We start from the raw sequence: 22,997 nt of genomic DNA, 5'->3' as shown, positions 1-22,997 counted from the left end.
TGTATGTGTATCTGAATGTAACCCTGCCTGTGATTTGGAATACAGTCCTCTCTGTCTTCCCCTCTTTTATCACAGCTGACACGCCAATTGAGGAATTTACGCCAACTCCAGCCTTCCCTGCACTTCAGTATTTAGAGTCAGTGGATGAAGGAGGTGTGGCATGGCAGACAGGACTGAGAACGGGTGATTTCTTGATTGAGGTAGGCCAATCATGAGTTAACTTCCTTGCTGTAGCTTCGAGTTGCTGCTCCATCCTCCCGTTGCTCTGGGAATGAAAGTTGCTTCTATCCAATGACATTCTGCAGTTTACACTCCACCAATCGTGTCAACTCCTGAAAGATTTAATAACATTGTTAGAATGTCAGAATGTTATTGTTGGTAAATATTGACTTGTTTCCTGCAGCCTGGAGGCAAAATCTTAAAGCTTTCTTTTGCAAATGTGCCCTGCCTGTTTAACATGGATGGGGAATCTGGGTTTGAAGTTTAGCAAACAGCATTGCTGTCAAGTGCTGAGCATAAAGTCATAATGTGTTCTGAGTTGTTGATGTACTTTCTGTGTATGAGCTCTCAGTACATTAGGTGCCTGGGATCTAAAGGACTGTTCGGTGTCAGGTATTGCCCTAATGATCATTCAACAATCCTATCAATGTGGGAGGTGCTGGGAAAGTGACTTGAATTCACTTCCGAGTTGCCCTAAAGTGGTGACCAACTGAAGCTTGCTTTACAACAGTGAGTTTGTAGGGCACATGCAGCAGCAGTGAGGGGCAGAGAGGTGTGTGCCCATCTACAGAGGCATGACCCATTTCTCACTCTGAAAGGTATTTGGTATCCCAGTACTTACAATTGTAACAGTGACTGTTGAAATAACTTGAAACATTGTTGTCTAAACATGGCTGTTCCAGGTTGAACCTGCTGTTGGCTTGTGGGATCTCCCACATTTTTAGAGTGAAGATTGTAAAATTCTCCTGCTAAACATTTCCATTCAAATCAACATGCCTATTAAATATGGGAATGTAATATGCTATTGCCTAAAATGTGACATGAATTTTGAATACCATTTGTGAACTTGTCAAAAAAAATGAAGAGGTTAAATGATTGGTTTAATATTGTCCCATATGTTCTTGCCTTCCTTAGTATGGGATGTGGGGGTTGGTGGAGGCTGGTCATTGGTATAGCTGACCTTTTGGTGCCCATGTTTGAAAACCCTGGAGAAGGTGGCCGTGCTCTGCCATGAGCAATGTAGTCTCCACGTGTGCACCACCCACCGTCCTGCTAGTAACGGGCTTTAAAGTTTTGACCCAATGATGTTGACGGAGCAGTAATTTGGGTTTTCGGATGGTGAGTGAACTAAAGAACTTGAAAGGTTCCATAGAGCTGCAATTCTGACAATCCAGATGGTAAAAGGTCACAGATTTGTTGAATAGGGCAGTTAGTACCTGAAAGGGTTAAGACATATTGACATTAGGTCATAAAAGACTGTTATTGGGAGGAGCTAATCAGTTCTGTACCTGTTGCTGCATTACTTCAATTAAACTCAATTTAACAATCAAGAATATTGGAATTAGTGACTCAATACTATACAATAAACATTATCTGTTCAATGAGGACAGAGTCTGTCTTCTGCCTAGAGCAACATCTGGGCATCCTTTCCCACATGGTGTCAGTGTCTAGACTAATGACAGCAAGAAGGATTGGTGGTAGTGAAATTATCACAGGTGATTCTGGCAGGAGCCTGCAGACAATATATGGAGGAGTTGGCACGTGAGTTTATCATGGGGTTTGGAAGGAGCTGTGGAAGGAGCATTGATAAGTGCAGTAAATTGTGCACTGATGTGTGTGTGTGTGTGTGTGTGTGTGTGGGGGGGGGGGGGTGGTGAATGGATGGTGACGGTGATGGTGGTGAGAGTGGTCGATGAGCTGCTTTCTCTTGTGTTTGTTCTTTAATTACTCAGGGATGTGGATGTCACCGGATAGTTCAAGTCTTTATTGTCCATCCCGGATTACCTCTTGGAGCTAGTGTTGTGCTGGAGTGTATGGTTACCCACAATGCTGTAGGAAGAGAGTTCCTGGTTTCTGACCCACTGACACTGAAGGAGCAGCGATATATTTCCAAGTCAGGGTGGGGAGTGGCTTGGAGTGGAACTTGTATGGGGTGGTGTTCCCATGTATCTGCTGCTCGTCCTTCCAGCTAGGAGTGATGTTGGAATTGTTAGGCGTGAATGACATGTACATGCCTTTGGTTGTTTGTGGTTGGCCTGACTGTTTACTGTGAAGAGATCAGCACGATCCTTGATTGACCTGGGAACATGGTCATGGGAAATTCAAGCCTGCTTAGGGACTTCAAATTGTTCATGTCCTGTATTTAACAGCCATTTAAATTATTTGCTGATTTGTATTCCACAACTCCTTTTATTTTAGACTTTGCATTTAGGATTTATAAATCAGATCATCAACCCTTTTTAAGTATTTTTCATTAAGTGTACAGTGCAATTGATTATTAGCATTGGTGATTTAGGTACGTAGCTAATTCAATTAAAAAAAAGCACCTCATGAACAATGCAGGATTGTTTAAAGTTCAATCTCATGCTCGCTTATTTCCAGCCTCCTCAACTCTTGCTCAGTATTCATGGTGTCACACGTCAGATTACTCTGAGTGAAATGTGATTTTACCAGTGAGACAATTGGTGAACTGAGATTTCAGTGTTTGCACATGGTATAAGGGAGGGACGCTGCGTTAAAATGATTATCCATTTTAATTTTAAGAATGAAGGGAGGTCTCTTGTTGCATCAGCCTTTAGACAGTGATTGCATTTGAAACCCAGGTTCTGTTTCTCCTCTTATTTAAATGAAATTTCACTGATGGACTGGATACAGAATTTCTTCTGTCTCTCTCTCTCTCTCCCACTGCTCATCTTCTCTTCTGCTGCGATACTGCAGATTATTTTAGAATTTCTGCACTGTTGAATTATTTGTTGACATGGTGACAACCAACATTAAACCTGCCTCCAGCAAAACTGCAAGCTTCCATGAAGCATTCAACTTTTTGCTGGCTTGTTGTCAGTAACATTAAAAAAAGTACTATCCGATATCTGACAAATCCATTGGTGTTCATTCAAAGTCTTGGGTGTGGGGTGGGTGCGACAAATTAGAAAGCAAAAGACTTACTCTGGGTCACACTGAAATGTAATTCTGCTATCAGACAAGTTGTCTGAAGTAATGACTGTCTTACTGAAAGCAGGATGGCCTGCAGATAGTATACAGTATCGACAAAATAATTCATTCCCCACTTACGGAGCAGTATATGTTGGCAACCAGCTGGCACCAGTACTGGAGAAGGAGGAGCTGTTCCAATGGGACGGACTCCACTTGAGACATGCTGGGATCAGAGGCTTGGCAAATTGCCTGACTATAGCTGTGGATAGGGCTTCAAACTAAACAGTGGAGGATGGGTTTAATTACATGGAAGACTATAAAATCAAAGGTGAAGGAGAAGATAAGAGTGCTAGTTAGTGATGGGGCTGGTTGTTACCAGAAAATAAAAGGAAGGGACAGAATGGGTGGATTTATATTGCACCAAGAAACCACAGACATAAAGGCTTTGGATGTTAATGCATGAAGCATTCGGCATAAGGTAAATGAATGAATGGAGCAAATTGAGGCAAATGAATATGATCTCGTAGCCATTATGGAGATATGGTTACCAGGAGATCAACATTGGGAATTTCATGTTCAGGGATTTTTGACCTTCAGAGAGTCAGGAGGGATGAAAAAGGTGGTGAGGTAGCACTGTTAGTAAGAGATGAATTAAGGACGGTTGTGAGAGCTGATTAGACTCAGATGATGCAGAGTCTGTTTGGGTGGAAGTCAATAAACAGCAAGGAAAAGAAGACCTTGGTGGAATTGTGTACAGACAGTCCACCTGGAATTATTCTGTGGGAAAGGCAAATAATAGAAGCATGTGAAAAGGACACAGCAATAATTATGGGTGACTTCAGTCTTAATGTTGCCTAAGGTAATAAATTGGAAAAAGTAGCCATGGCAACAAATTCATAGACTGCATAAGAGTGGATAAATCCCCAGGACCTGATCAGGTGTATCCTAGAATTCTGTGGGAAGCTAAGGAAGTGATTGCTGGGCCTCTTGCTGAGATATTTGTATCATCGATAGTCATAGGTGAGGTGCCAGAAGACTGGAGGTTGGCAAACATGGTGCCACTGTTTAAGAAGGGTGGTAAGGACAAGCCAGGGAACTATAGACCGGTGAGCCTTACATCAGTGGTGGGCAAGTTGTTGGAGGGAATCCTGAGGGACAGGATGTACATGTATTTGGAAAGGCAAGGACTGATTAGGGATAGTCAGCATGGCTTTGTGCGTGGGAAATCATGTCTCACAAAGTTGATTGAGGTTTTTTGAAGTAGTAACAAAAAGGATTGAATAAAGCAGAGCAGTGGATGTGATCGATACGGCCTTCAGTAAGGCATTCAACAAGATTCCCCATGGGAGACTGATTAGCAAGGTTAGATCTCATGGAATACAGGGAGAACTAGCCATTTGGATACAGAACTGGCTCAAAGGTAGAAGACAGAGGGTGGTGGTGGAGGATTGTTTTTCAGACTGGAGGCCTGTGACCAGTGGAGTGCAACAAGGATCGGTGCTGGGTCCTCTACTTTTTGTCGTTTATATAAATGATTTGGATGTGAGCATAAGAGTTATAGTTAGTAGGTTTGTAGATGACACCAAAATTGGAGGTGTAGTGGACAAAGAAGGTTACCTCAGATTGAAGGGCTTATGCTCGAAACGTCGAATTCCCTATTCCTGAGATGCTGCCTGGCCTGCTGTGCTTTGACCAGCAACACATTTTCAGCTACCTCAGATTACAACAGGATCTGGACCAGATGGGCCAATGGGCTGAGAAGTGGCAGATGGAGTTTAATTTAGATAAATGCGAGGTGCTGCATTTTGGGAAAGCAAATCTTAGCAGGACTTATACACTTAATGGTAAGGTCCTAGGGAGTGTTGCTAAACAAAGAGACCTTGGAGTGCAGGTTCATAGCTCCTTGAAAGTGGAGTCACAGGTAGATAGGATAGTGAAGAAGGCATTTGGTATGCTTTCCTTTATTGGTCAGAGTATTGAGTACAGGAGTTGGGAGGTCATGTTGCGGCTGTACAGGACATTGGTTAGGCCACTGTTGGAATATTGTGTGCAATTCTGGTGTCCTTCCTGTCAGAAAGATGTTGTGAAATTTGAAAGGGTTCAGAAAAGATTTACAAGGATGTTGCCAGGGTTGGAGGATTTGAGCTGTAGGGAAAGGCTGAATAGGCTGGAGTTGTTTTCCCTGGAGCGTCGGAGGCTGAGGGGGTGACCTTATAAAATTATGAGGGGCATGGATAGGATAAATAGACAAAGTCTTTTCTCTGGGGTGGGAGAGTCCAGAACTAGAGGGTATAGGTTTAGGGTGAGAGGGGGAAGATATAAAAGAGACCTAAGGGGCAATACTTTTACGCAGAGGGTGGTACGTGTATGGAATGAGCTGCCAGAGGAAATGGTGGAGGCTGGTACAATTTAAAAGGCATCTGGACCAGTGTATGATGAGGAAGGGCTTAGAGGGATATGGGCCAAGTACTGGCAAATAGGACTAGATTAGGTTGGGATATCTGGTCAGCATGGACGAGTTGGACCGAAGAGTCTGTTTCTGTGCTGTACATCTCTCTGACTCTGTGACTCTCCATTTTTATGAACCTGTGGGGACAGAGTACTTGTGTATATTTAAGGCTGAGATCGAGAGATTCTGGATCAGTTGGGGAATCAAGTGTTACAGGGCAAGGGCAGGAAAGTGGATGGGAGCAATATTAACACAGGGCCAATGCCCTACTCCGACTCCCATTGCTTTTGCTCTTATGGTCTTATTAAGGTATTTCCAAGGATATTGAAATGCACATTTTGTAGATTACAGTATTCAAGAATTCATTTGAAATATATTCTGTAATTGAAACAAATGCACTGATATTGCCCACAAAAAACATAAGATGTTTGCAAGTTGAGAGACAACATGGAGACTTCTGTTATTCCAGTCTCATTCAGAAATGATAAACGGTAATTGTAAAAGGGTCCCCAGAATCAGTCCTATTACATTCTGTCATTACATGAAGGCATCGCTGACAAGGGTGACAAATAATGGCCAGCATTTCTTGTCACAACTGAGTGGCTTACTCAATCATTTCCGAGGATTGTTAAGAGTCAGCCACTTGGTGGGTCTGAAGGCCAAACTAGGTAAGGATGATATATTTCCTTTTTCCAAGGGTCCATACTGTCTTTACGGTGATAGTTAATGCTGTGGTCATGATTCCAGAGACTAGCTTTCAATTCCAGATTTTTATTAAAATAATTTCAATTCCAGCAGCTACTTTGGTATGATATGAACCCATGAGCCTGACCCAGGAACTTAGAATCCCACTGAGATTAGCACAACGCTACCATTGCCTCTTCAGATACTTTCCTCATCAATTTATTCAGTGATTCTATTGCACACCTTTTGGAACCTTCAACTTGAATGTGGGCCTCCTGGCTCAGAGATAGGGACACTACCATGGTCCCAGATGGCTCACCCATCAATGGTAATATTCTCACTTTAATAACCGACGGTCAGTATAGTAGTGGTGGCCCACTAATGAGCAACCTACTGACCCTGAAGACCCCTCAGATTTTTTTCTGATAGACCTGACAATGACTGAGCTATCTGTGTACATGGAATATATGGAGGGTTTCTTCAAAATGTAAATAGTTGCAAGTCCTTGCGTGTAATTTATAGGAAGTTGTGATTAACTAACAATTTAGCAATTCTTGTCTGGCCTCAACTGGTGTATGTGTCCAGGTCTTAGTCCTGGACTTGAGGACAGACTTGTAAACATTAGGTAGGGTATAAATACATTTTACAAGAATGAAGCTTGACTTTGCTGATGTCTGCCACAAGGAGTCTGGACTAAGTAGGGAGAGATAGAGAGTCTGTTGCTATTGGTGGAAGGATGAACCAAGAACAGGACACCGATTTAAAGTGTTTACTTTATGCAAGGCAACCTGAGGAATTTGTTTTTCACTGCAACCAGTTACAATCTGGAATGCAGTGCTCAAGGACCAAGTGGAGGCTGATGTGATTGAAACTGCTGGAGAGCCTCAGTGGGTGTGGCATTCTCTGTGAAGGGAAGAGCAAGGAACAGTTTGAGTCCAATAGGACACTTGGTCAGAATTGAACGAAGCTGGAAAATGGCTATCTTTATGCTGTGGACTGACAGGGTAGGGAAGGGGCAGATATAATGCTGCCTTTTTGAAAAGGACTTGAAAACTCCTGGAGGGGAAAAAGATTTCCGGGAGGTGGGGAAAGGATAGGGGAGTGTGGCTAGCTCAGGTGATCTTGCAGAGAGTTGCTATAGGTCTGTGGGGTTGAAAGACACCATTCTGTGGTTTCACAATTGAGTGTGCATCTCCACCCTCTCCATCGATACCAGGCAGTGAATGGGTTAATCCACCAGGAGACACAGGAGACAATTGCAACATGTTGCTCCCAAAAACTCTCTTTTTTAACAAACAACTATATTTTTCAGTGATCCAAGAACTTGTTCTTCCTGGAAACCCTTCAATTTCCCCCAAAACACCCGTCTTGCTTTCACTCAGTTGCAAATCTGCTCCCAATGTCCCCTCTCCCACCAGTTCATTCTCCGTCTCAAACCTGACCAGTTCTTTGACAGGCACAGCTGCAGCCTGGTGCCCACTTACAGAATGTCCTTGGTTTAACAGGTCAGGCGTGCTTTAACCGAGCAGTGGATGGTAGTTGAAAGGGGTGAATGGTCTGTTGCTGTTCCCATGTTCCTAACTAGCTCACTACATGCTGCTGTCACATCAACTGCAATTGGGCAGTTAAAAATGTGTTTTGCTGATTTCATGCCCATTCGAAGTGGAGCTCAGAGTAGGATTGCTTCCTGATTAAAACAGCTCTCAGGGTTTTCAGTTAATTGTCTTAGCAATTTCAGATGCTCTGACTAACCGTGCTTTTGCAGAGCAGAGAAAGGAATACATTTTATTATCCCATGATTATCAGATACCCTGTTTTGCTGAATATTACAACAAGTTTTGTAATCATTTGAAGCTTCCTTTTCTGAATTGTTCTGTTGAGAAACATTCTAATGATCTAAATGCGTACATCTGAAGACCACCTCCAAATAAGGGACAAGAACAATGAGTGGATAAGTTTAAACATGTTTCATTTTTAAACAATTTCTGCTTAACACCAAGAATACTGTCAAATGGTAACTAAGACGGTGTATTAAAAAAAGACTTTTTCTGTTCACTGAGCTATTTAGCACTGCAGTTAGAACAGTAACGCAGAGCAACAGTCACCTAGCAACATCCATTCCATTTTCCTACTAGCCAAAATGCATGACAAGCAGTGTCCGTTAAAACAGAATCACGGGCACAACATTTCAATAATATTGTTCAAAATACTGATTCCAATTGAAACAAAAAAATTACCATGTGCTGAGTGAATTGAAGCAAAGGGTGAAGGATACCCTTACTAAATCATTTTGTATAAATGTACATGGCCATTGGCTGACATGATGAAGGAAGGTGTTTCAACCTTTGCTCTGGAAGGTGAAGATATTAAATTAATTTTATCATCTCCAGACTCAGACTTGTTTTTAAATTCTTTCTGTCTCTAAATGAGAGTTACTTCAGAATAAGCATTAATTGCCCCATTTCAATTTCTAATTTTCAAAAGACTATTTTTTTTTCTGTTGAAAATTCTGAAGGTGATTTCTTTGTGGGCTCCTAACCCTTTTCCGTACCTGAATAGCAGCATGTCAGGTACTGGAAACTGTCAAGGTGTGGTGGCAGATTTCAGGATGATCTGGATAGCCCAGTGAAAGCAATGTGCTGCCTACTGATGAAATGTAGCACAGCAACATAGGAACTGATGCATTTTAAGAGGCCATTCTTTATGGTGTCAATGACTTTTTTCCCATTACATTGGGGGTTTGGAGGGGTTTTCTCTTCATTCGTGGGGGGGATGGGTGTTGCTGGCAAGGTCATGGTTTTTGCTAATTCCGAATTGCCCAGAGGGCAGTTGAGAGCAAACCACATTTCAGTGGGTCTGAAGTCCCGTCTCGGACAGACCCAAGAAAGGGTGACAGTTTCCTTCTTTAATGTGCAATAGTGAACCAAGATGGGTTTTTATGACCAATGATAATGGTTTCATGGTCATTGTTACTAAGAGTAGCTTTAGATTCCAGGTTTATTAAATTCAAACCCCACCACAGCAGGTGATGGAATTTAAAATCCATGTACTCAGTGGATTAAACTTAATTTCTGGATTAATAATCCAGTGACTACACTACTGCACACTCTCCCTAATAGGTATGTACAGAGCTATTGATCTGCATTTGGAAAGTGCTCCTGTGGCATAATGAGAGAATAATATCGATTTAAATACAATATCGATTTTGAGACCCAAAAAAATTAATTTTCAATGTATAAGATTGCATTTTATTGATTTTTATAAGTAAAAGCTTAAAATGAAAAACTTTAACCAGTGATTTATAAAGGTTTAGCATCAATCTGAAGTGGAGTATTGTTCCTAGTTCTGCGCACCCTTCTTTCGGGAGGATATCTCGGCTTCAGATGGGGATCGGAATCCTCTAGATGGGAACTGGCTATTATTTGGAAGCAATGAGGTGAAAGGGAAATTTAACCCAAATGTTTAAAATTATGAAGGATTTTACTTTTGAAAATTTCACAGAAACAGTTAGTGAGTGGGTCCGTAACTAGAAAACACAAATTTAAGATTATTGGTGAAAGAATCAGGTGAAAGATAACTTATTTCACTCGGGTTGTTATCTGTATTGTACTGCCTGGAAGAATGATGGATGTGAACTTAATAGTACATTTTCAAAAAGAAATTTGTATATTGAAAGGAAAGGAATGATTTGCAGGGCGTTAGTAAAAGGTTCGAGGCTTTGGGACGAAGTGATAACCCTTTTGAAGAGTTACAATGAGCCAAATCTGTCCTTGTGGAAACATCTGTGATTCTTAAGGAGGCAACCTGTTGTGAGGATTCACTTTTCATTTGCTTTGGAATCCTATCAATGAAATTTACATTGTGAAGATTTAATGTTAGCAATAAGTTGAAATGCCTTCATACTGACCATAATGAGTGCACCAGAAGTGTTTTGATTGAAGTCTATTTGTTCTTTGATGGACAATTGAACAGTTTGATTGAAAGCCGTGGATTTTTATTTTTCTTTACCACAAATAGTCTGTTGTTCAGAATTTACTCTAGCTGTTTGATTTAAAAAAAAACACTGCATGATATATGGGCTACATTAGCTATTCACTCCCTCTCTAGCCCTCAAGCACCAGTGAGAATTAATCGGCATTTGTCTAAATACAGCTTTGAAAAATCAAACATTCTATTGTAGCTGTATTTTTGTTTTGGATGAGATGTTAAACTGAGGCTTAGTCTGACGTTTCACATGAAAGTAAAGATCCATTTACTTTGGGGAAGAACACAGGAGTTGTCCCTGATTGTTATTTTTTTTCCCAAGTCATCTCTTACCCAGTTTAATTCAAGACATTAGATCATTTGGGTTGGTATCTGTCTGCTGTTTGTCTGTGGGAGCTGCAATTTCAACTGAACATAACGCCTGTACATCATTGGCTGGAAAGAGCTTTGGGGTTAAAGGGGCTACACTAACGCACGTCTGACTTAGTGATCTGGAGAGTAAAAAACACTAATGTTGTTCAACAAGCCAATCAGAGACCAGCTTCCCACTGTCCACTGAGATATTCAGAGTGAGGTTCCTCTGATTTTACTGCCAAAATGTTTCCAGAAACTTGTCAAAAATCCCCATGTTCACAAGAAGTACAAAGATGGGAGCATTATGGAAGGAAACTCGGCCAAGGACATCATAATCAATAAGAAGAGCTGTTTATAGTTACATAAATGTAGTTAGGGCAATGTTGGCCTACTAAAGACTGAAGGGGAAAGACTCAAACTTCAATTCTGAGGAGGGGCCACTCAACACAAACGTTAGCTCACATTTCTCTCCATAGCTGCTGAGTTTTTCCAGCAATTTCTATTTTTATCTCTGATTTTATAGCATCCGTAATTCTTTCAGTTTTTACTGAAAGTGGGAAATTGTCAATGACTATGGGGAAATAGCAGATGTGGATTAGTGGTGCTGGAAGAGCACAGCAGTTCAGGCAGCATCCAAGGAGCAGGGAAATCAACATTTCGGGCAAGAGTTCTTCATCAGGAATAAAAAGCTTTTTATTCCTGATGAAGGGCTTTTGCCCGAAACATCGCTTTCGCTGCTCCTTGGATGCTGCCTGAACTGCTGTGCTCTTCCAGCACCACTAATCCAGAATCTGGTTTCCAACATCTGCAGTCATTGTTTTTACTTAAATAGCAGATGTGTTAAATACTGACGCAACATAATTATTTACAGTAAAAAAGGAAGATAGCTTACCAGAGATCCTGAGGAAGTTAACAGTGGGTCAGGGCTAGGTCTGAATGAAATTGATGTAAATAAAATATTAATAATGAGGAAATTAATGGGAGTAAAGAGTGACAAATCCCTGAGACCTCACTGTGTTTCCATTTGTGGGTGGTATGTAAAGAAAGTCTGGGAAAGTAGGGCAGACACCCTAACTCTAATCTTTCCAAGTTCCACAGATACAGGAGTTGTCCCTCTGGATTGGAAAATTGCACACATCACTCTGTTTTTAAGAAGAACAAAAGATAAAAACCAGGGAATTAAAGACCACTTTGCCTAACATCTGTAATGGGGAAATTGTTGGAGTCTATAATCAAGAATGGGGTAACTGAACACCTTGATAATTCTCAGTTAATCAGGGAGAGTCCTATGGATTCAGGACAGATAGGTCATGCCTGACAAACCTCATTGATTTCTTTTTGTAAAGATCATTAAGATAGTCGATGGGGGAATAGAGTCATAGAGCCATAGAGTCACAGATGTACAGCATGGAAACAGACTCTTCAGTCCAAACTGTCCATGCCGACCAAATATCCCAACCCAATCTAATCCCACCTGCCAGCACCCAGCCCATATCCCTCCAAACCCTTCCTATTCATATACCCATCCAAATGCCTCTTAAACGTTGCAATTGTACCATCCTCCACCACATCCTCTGGCAGCTCATTCCATACACGTACCACCCTCTGCGTGAAAAGGTTGCCCCTTAGGTCTCTTTTATATCTCTCCCCTCTCACCATAAACCCCTCTAGTTCTGGACTCCCCGACCCCAGGGAAAAGACTTTGTCTATTTATTCTATCCATGCCCCTCATAATTTTATAAACCTCTATAAAGTCACCCCTCATCCTCCGACGCTCCAGGGAAAACAGCCCCAGCCTGTTCAGCCTCTCCCTACAGCTCAAATCCTCCAACCCTGGCAACATCCTTGTAAATCTTTTCTGAATCCTTTCAAAGTTTTATAACGTCTTTCCGATAGGAAGGAGACCAGGATTGCACGCAATATTCCAACAGTGGCCTAACCAATGTCCTGTACAGCCGCAACATGACCTCCCAACTCCTGTACTCAATACTCTGACCAATAAAGGAAAGCATACGAAACGCCTTCTTCACTATCCTAAATGAATATCCGTATGTATGTGACAAGGGAGGAAATAGCAAAGGCACTGGGGAAAAAATGTTCAAATTCCTCTCTGGCCACAGGAAAGGCGTCAGAGTAGTACCGTTATTCAAGAAGAGGGCAAGGAATAAACCAGGAAACTACAGGCCAGTCAATCTAACCTCAGTGCTGGGGAAACGATTGGAAGCAATTCTGAGGGACAAATTGGGAGGCCCAAATTCAAGTCCCACATACTCCAGAGGGGACGATTTTGCCCTGTTCCTTCATTAAATTTGCAATAATTGCATCTTGCTGCAGATGCGTTTGGTTGTTGTATTGGTGCAATAGGCCATGGAATGTCAAAGGATGTTGTTTATGTGGACTTCCAGAAGGCAGTTGATAAATTTCCACCAAAGAGGCTGTTAACTAAGGCAGAGGTCCATGGACTTGGGCCCAAATTACTGAAATGGCTGGGAAATTGTTCGAGGGAACAGAAAGTAGAGATCATGGGAAGGTGCTCAAATTGGCAGGATGGGACCAGTGGTGTTCGTTATTCACAATATTTATTAACAACTTGAATATTGTCATAGAAGGTCATTTATCCAAATTTGCTGATGACGCAAATTTAAGTGGCAGTGTAGATGACAAGCATCAAATTACAAAGGGGTGCCGAGAGACTGACTGACTGGGCAAAACTGTCACAGTTGGAGTTCAGTGTCAGCCAGTGTGAGGTCAGCTATTTTTGGATCAATAAAAGATAGATCAGGGCTTTTACTGAATGGTATGAAGTTAAATACAGCAGATGTCCAAAGAGGTTTGGGGGTTCAGCTACATTGCTTTTTAGACTGCCACAAACAGCAGAAAATAATCATTGAGAGCCATTGGAATGCTGCCCTCTATATCTCGGGGACTGGAGTACAGGGATTAGATGTTAAGGTGCAGATATACAAACTCTGGTTAGACCCCACCTAGAGCACTGTGAGCAGACCTTAGAAGGAGATAGTGACCTCAGAGGGAGTACAATGTAGATTTACAAGAGTTATCCCTGGACTTCAGGGGTTAGGTTATGAGGAGAGATTATGCAAATTAGTGCTATTTGCTCTTCAACTTAGGGTGAGGGGTGATCTAATTTGAAGTCTTCAAGTTTTTAGCAAGAAAAGCCAGTGTAGATAAAGGTAAACTATTTCCACTGATTGGGGATTCTAGAACAAGGGGCATAGATTAAAATTTAGGGCCAGATCGTTCAGGAGAGATGTTAGGAAACACGTTAATACACAGAGGGTGGTAGATGTTTGGAACTGTCTTCCACAAATGGCAGTGGATATTGAATCAGTTGTTAATTTTAAATTTGATTTTGTTTTTGGTTAAGTAAAGGACATGGGCCAGAGGCAGGTATGTGGAGTAAGGACATAGATCAACCATGATCTCATTGAATGGTGCTGAATGGTGCTTGAGGGGCTGAATGGCCTACTCCTGTTCTGATGGTAAAGATTGCAAGTTGGAATCCTTAAACTAATGGGCAGGTGCAGCACTTGGTGGCTGATCCTATTGACAGTGAGGATGGTGTCACTGACTGGTGAAGGAAATGCAGTGTTATATGACAGCACTCTGACATGGCTCCTCTGGTAACTGCTCACATTGCATCATGAACAGGACTGAAATGTTATGTAACATGCAAATGAAACATTTCAACAGCAGTCATTTAGAGAGATGAAGTCAGAAATCTAGACCAGATAGATGCAATGCTGAAGGAATGGAATTGAACTGCAATCCTTGTCTCGTCCTGAATGTAATCAATTAAACAGAAAATGGACACACTGGGGTTGGCTTGGGGGGGAGAATTCAACATTGGATGGTTTCTAAGACCTGGAAGGCATAAGATGAAAAACATTTGAAGAATGATGTAAAACATAAGAGTGCTTATAGGGGAAGCTTGTCAGGGAAGAATTTCATTATATTAGACTACTTACAGTGTGGAAACAGGCCTTTCGGCCCAACAAGTCCACACCGACCCACTAAAGCGTATACCACCCAGACCCATTCTCCTACATTTACCCCTTACCTAACACTACGGACAATGTAGCATGGCCAATTCACCTGGCCCGCACATGTTTGGACTGTGGGAGGAAACCGGAGCACCCGGAGGAAACCCACACAGACACGGGGAGAACATGCAAACTCCACACAGTCAGTCACCTGAGTCGGGAATTGAACCCAGGTCTCTTGCACTATGAGGTACAGGGCTAACCACTGTGCCACCCACAATCTTGAGACAACATTTGCAATGTTGTGTCTAATTCTGATCACCACACTGTAGGAAGGATGTGGAGGTTTTGTAAAGAATTCTAAAGAGGGTTAACAAGGATGTTGCCTGGATGGAGTGTGTCAGCTCTCAGGACAGATTAGACAAACTGGGATTGTATTCACTGGAGTGTCTGAGGCTGAGGGATGAGCTGATGGAAGTCTATCACTCTCTCCATGGTGTCTGCATGTAAATTAGTGCAGTCAGAGAGTTGAGCCCCAAAGTCAGGTTCAAAGTATAGATAATCTTTTTATTCATTTGAATAGATTGTAATTATTACTGAAGTAAAATTCTTTTGATTTTAAACTTGCTTCATCCTCCTACATTAAATATCTGGGTTTTCAATTTCATGAAGAAATAAAAATGCTACAGACTGCCACTGAGATCATAAAATAATCATTTTAATGAAAAATACTGCTGTACTCCCAAACCTGCTGAAGGCAGACAGTCACTTTTGTGTTTACAGATACCCCACCTTCAAGGAAGAGGTTCACAGCTATGATGTTATTGTTTTTATCATATCCAAGTTGGGAACTGATTTGGATTTTCAATTAGGAAATTGGTTTGTATCACAGGAGTCAATAGCATTGGGGGGAGGGGGGGAGAAGGCTTTTAATTTTGCCGCTACAATCCTCCCTGAAAACATTGATCAAACTGAAAGGCAAATTTAAGATTTAGATAAGGTCAAGTTTCAACTTTCAAAACGGTGTGTTTTGTTTTTAACCTATTCCTTCTGAGATGTAGAGGCTGAAGGTTCCCTGACTTACACACAAGATAGAAATTGTATGGAATTCTTCAGTTGCTACAGTCAATTGTATAAACAAGAGAGATACATTTTATGAAGAGGTTTCATGTTTAATATTTTATACAACATTCATTTTCCCACAATCCTTTGAAAACATAGTAATTTCCAGCTTAGTGGAAATACTTGGAATGGTTTGTTGAAGAGAGGTAATTGAATGCCTGTAAACACTGAAAATGTTTATTTTAACCAAAGGTCTTTTAATCTTTAACCAAGAGCTGCCTGTTCAGTTGTAAATCCAGCTGAGGCTGTTTGAATAGGTACTGTTGGGGACAGATATTGGTTTTACCTGATCTCGAGTTCAGGGACAAGGAGCTGGGGAAGAGCAACCCAGCTGGTCTCTCCACTTTCTGAATGAGAATCCCTCCGGTGGAGTTCAGGATGAAAGCTATTTCCTCTCTGGAAGAGTGATTGCAGGAACTTCTTTAATATGGTATTTTCTGACGAGCTGTTTCTGTGAGGTTCCTGAGTGAAAACTATTGGATTCTAGATTTGACAAGACATGCCAACATCAGATTGACAGGCTCCAGAACATCCTGTATGTTATCCTTTTTGTCCCCGAAGAATGACCCATTAGACAAATACCGGTTTCTCAAAACCAATCTCTGCGGAGAAATTCTTTTCAATTTTCTTTCTACCTTCATGAAGTGTGTGTGTTTGTGGAATATTTGGAGGGTAAATATGTTATACTTCAATATTACTGACTGTAATTCTATACTACTGTACTTCTATATGACTGACTGACTGTATCTTTACCAATACGTCAGTAGTTGATGTCTGCAGCTTGAGGAACTTTGGATCCAAGCTGAAGAGCTAGAATTTGAGCTGCAGGCATTACACCAGATCAGGAAAGGGGATAGTTTAACTTTTATCCCATATCCTGCAATTTGGTCATTCAACATTGGCCTGTGACAGAGACAGGAAAGTATGTGGACCCAGGAGGTTAAAATTGTGAAGCTATGGCCCCTGCAATTGTCTAACACGATACAAGGTGGATGCAAGCTGTGGGGACATGAGTGAGGACTGCAGGCAGGATGTGCAAACTGACCACACCTGGGTACAGTGAGTCATTCAAATTGGGGAAGGTAATAGGAATGCAGTAATCATAGAAGACAATCCAATTAGGGGAATAAATCCTGTTCTACACAACCGTGAACAGGAGTCCCGAAGCCTCTGGCTCCCTGGTGCCAGGGTTAAGGACATCACCTCAGGACTGGAAACAGAAAATGCTGGAGAAACTCAACAGGTCTGGCAGCATCTGTGGAGCGAGAAAGTGTTAACTTTGTGTCCAAGTTGACTCTTCTTCAGAACTGTCCACGTTCGGTACCAACAGATTTGATAGGACTCGGGAGGAGATCTCACTGAGAATTTGAAGAGTTAGGAGCTGAATTAAAATGCAGAACCTCACAGGTTCTCTAGATTACTACCTGAGCCATGGACACACTGGCCCAGAGTAGATAATGTCTACGAGTTAAATGTGTGCTTCAAAGATTGGTGTGGATGGATGGGTGTCAGTTTGTGGAGCATTGGCACAAGTTCTAGGTAGCATGGAGCTGTTCTGCTGGGGCAGGCTTCACTTTAAAGGTTTCGGGACAGTGTCCTGACAAATCAAACAAGTAGGGATGCAGAGGGGGCTTTAAACTAATTAGGGAAGGGGTTTGGGAGAGGGTGAATGAAGGCAGCATTAAGGGGGTTGCTATGCAGAGAGTGGAGCCAGCTGGTCCCAGCTTTCTCCCCATAACCTTTGACCCCTTTAGTCCAAAGAATTGCAACTTCCTATATTTCTTGAAAGTCTTCAATGTTTTGGTCTCAACATGTTTTCCTCTGGCAGAGAATTCCACCGACTCATCACTGCCTCTGTGAAGGAATTCCACATCAGGTCAGTCCTCGGACTGTTACCTCTGGTTCTGGGTTCTGTGATCACCGAATGCCCTTCCTGCATCTACCCTGTCTGGTCCTGCTAGAATTTTAGAGGCTTCTATTCCTTCCTGCCCCCAAATGTGTCTAAACTCCAGTAAATCTAGCCCAAAGTGATCTTCATACATCGGTCCAGGAATCCGTCTGGAAAGCCTTTGTTGAACTCTCTCCATAGTCAGACCATTCTCCCTCCAATACGAAGACGAAAACTGCACACAGTATTCCTGGGGTGGTCTCTTCCACCGAGGCTCTGTACAATAGCAGTAAGACAACTTGCTTCTGTGCTTGAACCCTGTCATTGTGAAGGCCAGTGTATCGTTTGCTTTCTCACTTTGAGCTGCAGCTGCCTGCTTATTTTCAGCCAATGATGTACAAGAACACACAGGGTCCCATTGCAGCCAGCCCCAATGTATCACCATTCAGATAATCCTGACTGTTGACCCTGATCCTATTCCAGGTGATCTGCTATTATATCTCTTTCTCCACTCCCATTGTCACGTTTAACTGGTCAATAATTCCCTATATTCTCTCTGCCTCTGTTCTGAAGTAGTGATGTTTCACGAGTTACCCAACAATCCTTAGCTTGTCCAGAGTCTGTAGAATTTTGGAAGATGGCCATTAGTGCATCTCTTGTTGCTGGGCCCACTTCCTGAAGTATTCTAGGGTGAAGGCTATCAAACCTTTTGGGGTCTCTGCCTGTTATATTACACAAAATGACCAATGAAAGAGCCTTCCACAATAAATTGATGTTGAAGGGAACTTCACTTGTGAGCTACTAACACTTGCCTTGATCTGAGTTCTGATTCCGTTTCACTCAGGATGTTAACTGAAGGTCCAATATTTTGCCTTTTCCATCTTGCCTATTAACGCATTGATAATGATAAGATCGACGTGACCTGGAGCGACCCCTCCATTCCCCATAGACTGTGTAATCTTGCAGGAGAGACAAATCAGACAAAATCCAGAACCAAAAACACAAGAAAATTCCCCTTGACTCTTTTCAAAAACCAAAACCAGTCCAGGTAATTGACCGGGCCATTTACAGGATGAGGGTATCACTGACCAGGCCAGCATTTATTCTCCATCCCTAATTACCCCAGAGGGCAATTGAGCATCAACCACATTGCTGGAGTCACATGTAGGCCAGACCCGGGTAAGGATGGAGGATTCCTTCCCTAAAAGACATTAGTGATCCAGATGAGATTTCCTGATAACCGGCAATGGATTTGTGGTCATCATTAGAATCTTATTCCCAGATTATTATTGAATTCAAAGTCCCCCATCTGCCATGGCAGGATTTGAACCCAGATCCCTAGAACACAATTTGCTGGAAAAGCTCACCAGATCTGGCAGCATCTATGGAGAAAAATCAGAGTTAAAGTTCCTGAGGAAGAGTCACTGGACCCAAAGCATTAACTCTGCTTTCTCTCCAAGATGCTGTCAGCCCTGCTGAGCTTTTCCAACAATTTCTGTTTTTGTTTCAGATTTACGGTGTCTGTAGATCCTTTCAGTTATCCCAGATTGTTACCTGGGTGTCTGGATTAACTGAAGAAGGGCTTCAGCCCGAAATGTCGATTCTCCTGCTCCTCGGATGCTGCCTGGCCTGCTGTGTTTTTCCAGCAACACATTTTTCAACTTCATGTCTGGATTAACAGTTGAGTGATAATACCATGAGGCCATCATCTCTCCATATAACCAAATACAAATGCAGAGAAACTCAGCAGGCCTAGCAACATCTCTGGGGAGAGAAACGGTGAACATTTCAAATCACATATGATTCTACAGAAACAATATTACTTAAATTATTCCTTCACTGACATGTGTCTGCTGTCAGTTTGGCCGGTATTTATTGCCTGCTCCTGGTTTGCCTGGGAGATGGGGGTGTGCTGTCATCTGTGGGATTGAGCTACTCAGTGCTGCTCGGGAGGGACTGACAGGAGTTTGAATGAGTGACAATGTCATGGTCAGATCTCAAATAAAGTTCTTCAGAACTAGCAAATTGGAAAACAGTCAAGCCAGATTTTTGAAACATTAACCCGAATTCTCTTTCTCAACAGATGCTACCAGACCTGCTGAGTTTCTCCAGCATTCTGTGTTTATCTCAGATTTTCAGCATCTATTGTATTTTGCTTTAATTTGAGGCTGAATAATACACCAGCCAAAAACTTGTAGTTTGGCATTCCAGATGAAATATTATAAATACAAGAAGACAAGGTGGTTTAACAGATTAGTAATCCAGAGACTAGGAATATGTGGTGACGTGAATTTGTATCCCATTAGATAGCTGGTGAGTTCATATTCTGTCAAATCAAAGGTAAAAATGATTATGAAATAGTGCGTTCTTGTAAAAGCCCACCTGGTTCACTTGTGTCCTCCTCCTGCAGAAGGAGATCTGTTGTCTTGGTTCTTTCTGACTTTGCCCCAGAACAGGGCAGCTGGTTTGTTTTGCTGCTTTCTGAAATAACCCCGGTAGAAACCACTGAGCGAGCCCTGCAGCAGCCTCTCCTGGCTGAGGGGAGGTAACCAATGTTGGTCCTGTCTGAGACACCCACATGCCATGAATAAAACACATTACAGAATTGAATTCACATGGTACGGCTGTCAGAATTTAGATGCTTGTTAAAGGTCAATTTTACCTTGTAATACTTTGGAAGTATGTGGTTTCATCTTTGTTTCATCAGAAATGGTATGACTTCTCTTTTCCTCCAGGAACCACTTTCAATTCACTGTTTGACTGTAGAGTAAGTCTAAAAACCAAATGTACAAAGGCCAGCCCTTGTAAAGACAGTAGGTTATACTCTACCTGTTACCAAGACGCTATCAAATCTTACATCCAGCAGGAATTCACCCTCAATTATAGAAACTCCATCAAAAACATCCTGCTTTAAAAAAACCCATGACAGTGACTGGACTTTCTACAAAGCAGTGTAATTCCCCATTTGGAAAATCACCAACTAGAGCTGGGATCAGGTAGCTCTCTGACTCTAGTTTTAAGTGACATAGAGGTATTAGCTTCTTTTAAATTAGATTTTTGGTAAGAGAGAATTTGACTATCACTGCAAAATAAGCAGATATATATATGGCTGTGTTCTTTTACAGACTGGGACGTGTGTGTGTGTGTGTGTGTGTGTGATGTTTGATTTCAATTCTGCAAAATAGGTGGTGGCTACTTTCTGGTTAATTTCACAGGACAATTCTTTGACTAATCAGGGTTCACCCTTCCTGGTTTAAGTTTAAACAAAACTTGGCAATTATCTGTCAGTCATTGCACCAGTACATTCTCCATGGCAACTCCTCTGCCAATGAGTCCACTTGCCAACCAATCAGTGCTCTCCTCACAGTATAAACTTTGAATTTGGTAATTCTTGCAAATTGTCCTGATGTGTGCAAGATGCAAAGCCTTGAAAAAATGTCTATTTTACAATATTTTGCAAATGATTTGTTCACTGGGAAGTGGTTACAGCTGGTGTGATTGTCTTTTATTGACAATCTCGGATTCCCCTCGAAGGTGGGGGTGAGCTGCCACTTTCAACAGTTACAATCTATAGTTTCAGGCCACTTGCTGTGCTATTTGTGACAGTGTCCCAAGCAAGGATCTCTAATTGGCTACAGTTCCAGATAGAAGACCCCAGCTTTAAACTCCTAGAAAAGGAGTGACAAACTTTATGCACACAGTCCCTCAGCTGGGTACTGCCTCAGTTAGTTGAAAAGAATCCCTTCTCTTGTACAGACATTTCTCCCTGATCAAAATGAACTGTGATTTAAGAGGAGTCAATTTAACCAGACTTTCCATAATTCATCAGTGAGTGTACTAAATACTAATCACTATTTCAGACATGATACATGTAGATTAGAAAACGGTGAGTTGAAAAAGAGAAAAGTTAAAAGGCTGATATGATGATTAGCTTCTTAATTGTTTGTGAGTTGTGATAATTGAGCATTACACTGCTGCAGTAGAGATTGTCAGGAGCATCAGGTTTTAAGATGAACAGTTACTTCTACAATCCTTAGTTTTACAGAATGATTATAAACAGAAACTGGGAATTCTGGAGAAAGTCAACAGGTTTGGCAGTATCTGTGAAGAGAAAGCAAACGTAATGTTTTGGGTCCAGTGACCCTTCCTCAGATCTCGGTTTTTACTCCTTCTTCTTTAAACTCGAAATGTTAATGTCGGTTCTCTCTCCACAGATGCTGCCAGATCTGCTGAGCTTTTCCAGCAATTTCTATTGAAGGAATTCTTCAGAAATTCTGAAGAACCAAGGACAGTATGGCACAGGTACAGGCCCTTTGGCCCAACCAGAAGAGTATTAGCAAAACCAGAACTTTAACTTTGTTCCTTTTCTACAGATGATACCAGACCTCCTAAATTTCTCTAGCATTTTCTGTCTTTATTTCAGATTTCCAGCATCTACAATAGTTTGCCTTTTATTTGATTGAGATTCTGTTGTTCTGATGCCTTTGAATAGTCATTAACTTCCAACATTTCAGCTTTGTGAGAGAGGACCTTTACCTGTAATACAGAGCCACCAGAATGCAGGCTGCTATGTGAGAATTTGGGCAGCACGGTGGCACAGTGGTTAGCACTGCTGCCTCACAGCACCTGAGACCTGGGTTCAATTCCCGACTCAGGCGACTGACTGTGTGGAGTTTGCACGTTCTCCCCGTGTCTGCGTGGGTTTCCTCCGGGTGTTCCGGTTTCCTCCCACAGTCCAAAGATGTGCGGGTCAGGTGAATTGGCCATACTAAATTGCCCATAGTGTTAGGTAAGGGGTAAATGTAGGGGTATGGGTGGGTTGCGCTTCGGCAGGTTGGTGTGGACTTGTTGGGCCGAAGGGCCTGTTTCCATGTTGTAAGTAATCTAATCTAATTCAGTCCCACTCGTCTATTACATTAGAATTAAATGGCTTTTTAGCCCCTGTTCTTGTCTGTCCTTCACCTGTAATTTGGGATATAATCTGGAGGGGATGGATTGCTGTTGAGCAGAGGATTCTCTGCCCTTTTTGATCTTTCTGGTCACAGGAGATCACAGCCCACTCTATTTGAAACTTCCTTGATGCCTTTAAGGTGTTGCATGCCATCACTCCCACAGATGTTTATAAGTTGGGCACCTCCTGTAGATCAGTTGGGCATTGTTGCTGCAGCCAGTATTTGTTGCCCTTGCCTGAAACTGAGATAAAAACCAAAAGAACAGCAGATGCTGTAAATCAAACAACTTTTTTTGAAAAGAGAACATAGTTTGGAATTCAGAGCTAAAAACAACCATAGTATTTTGGGGCCTTGGCCCATTCTCATGACAATGAGGGAACAATGTTGTATTTCCCAGTCAGGATGGTGAG

General features: G+C 42.0%; 1 protein-coding gene across 7 annotated transcripts in view; it reads left to right on the top strand.

Annotated features, from left to right (window-relative positions):
* The window catches only part of LOC132824520 (SH3 and multiple ankyrin repeat domains protein 2-like), a 1,314,713-nt gene that overhangs the window by 887,168 nt on the left and 404,548 nt on the right, over positions 1-22,997 (top strand). For all 7 annotated transcript variants that reach the window (XM_060839149.1, XM_060839148.1, XM_060839147.1 and 4 more), the window contains one exon: positions 76-200. In XM_060839149.1, the coding sequence (XP_060695132.1) occupies positions 76-200 (125 nt within the window). The remainder of the gene's footprint in view (positions 1-75; positions 201-22,997) is intronic.

Source organism: Hemiscyllium ocellatum, chromosome 18 (genome assembly GCF_020745735.1).
Source record: "Hemiscyllium ocellatum isolate sHemOce1 chromosome 18, sHemOce1.pat.X.cur, whole genome shotgun sequence".
NCBI classification, from domain to species: domain Eukaryota; kingdom Metazoa; phylum Chordata; class Chondrichthyes; order Orectolobiformes; family Hemiscylliidae; genus Hemiscyllium; species Hemiscyllium ocellatum.
This window is presented reverse-complemented; position numbering and strand designations above follow the sequence as displayed.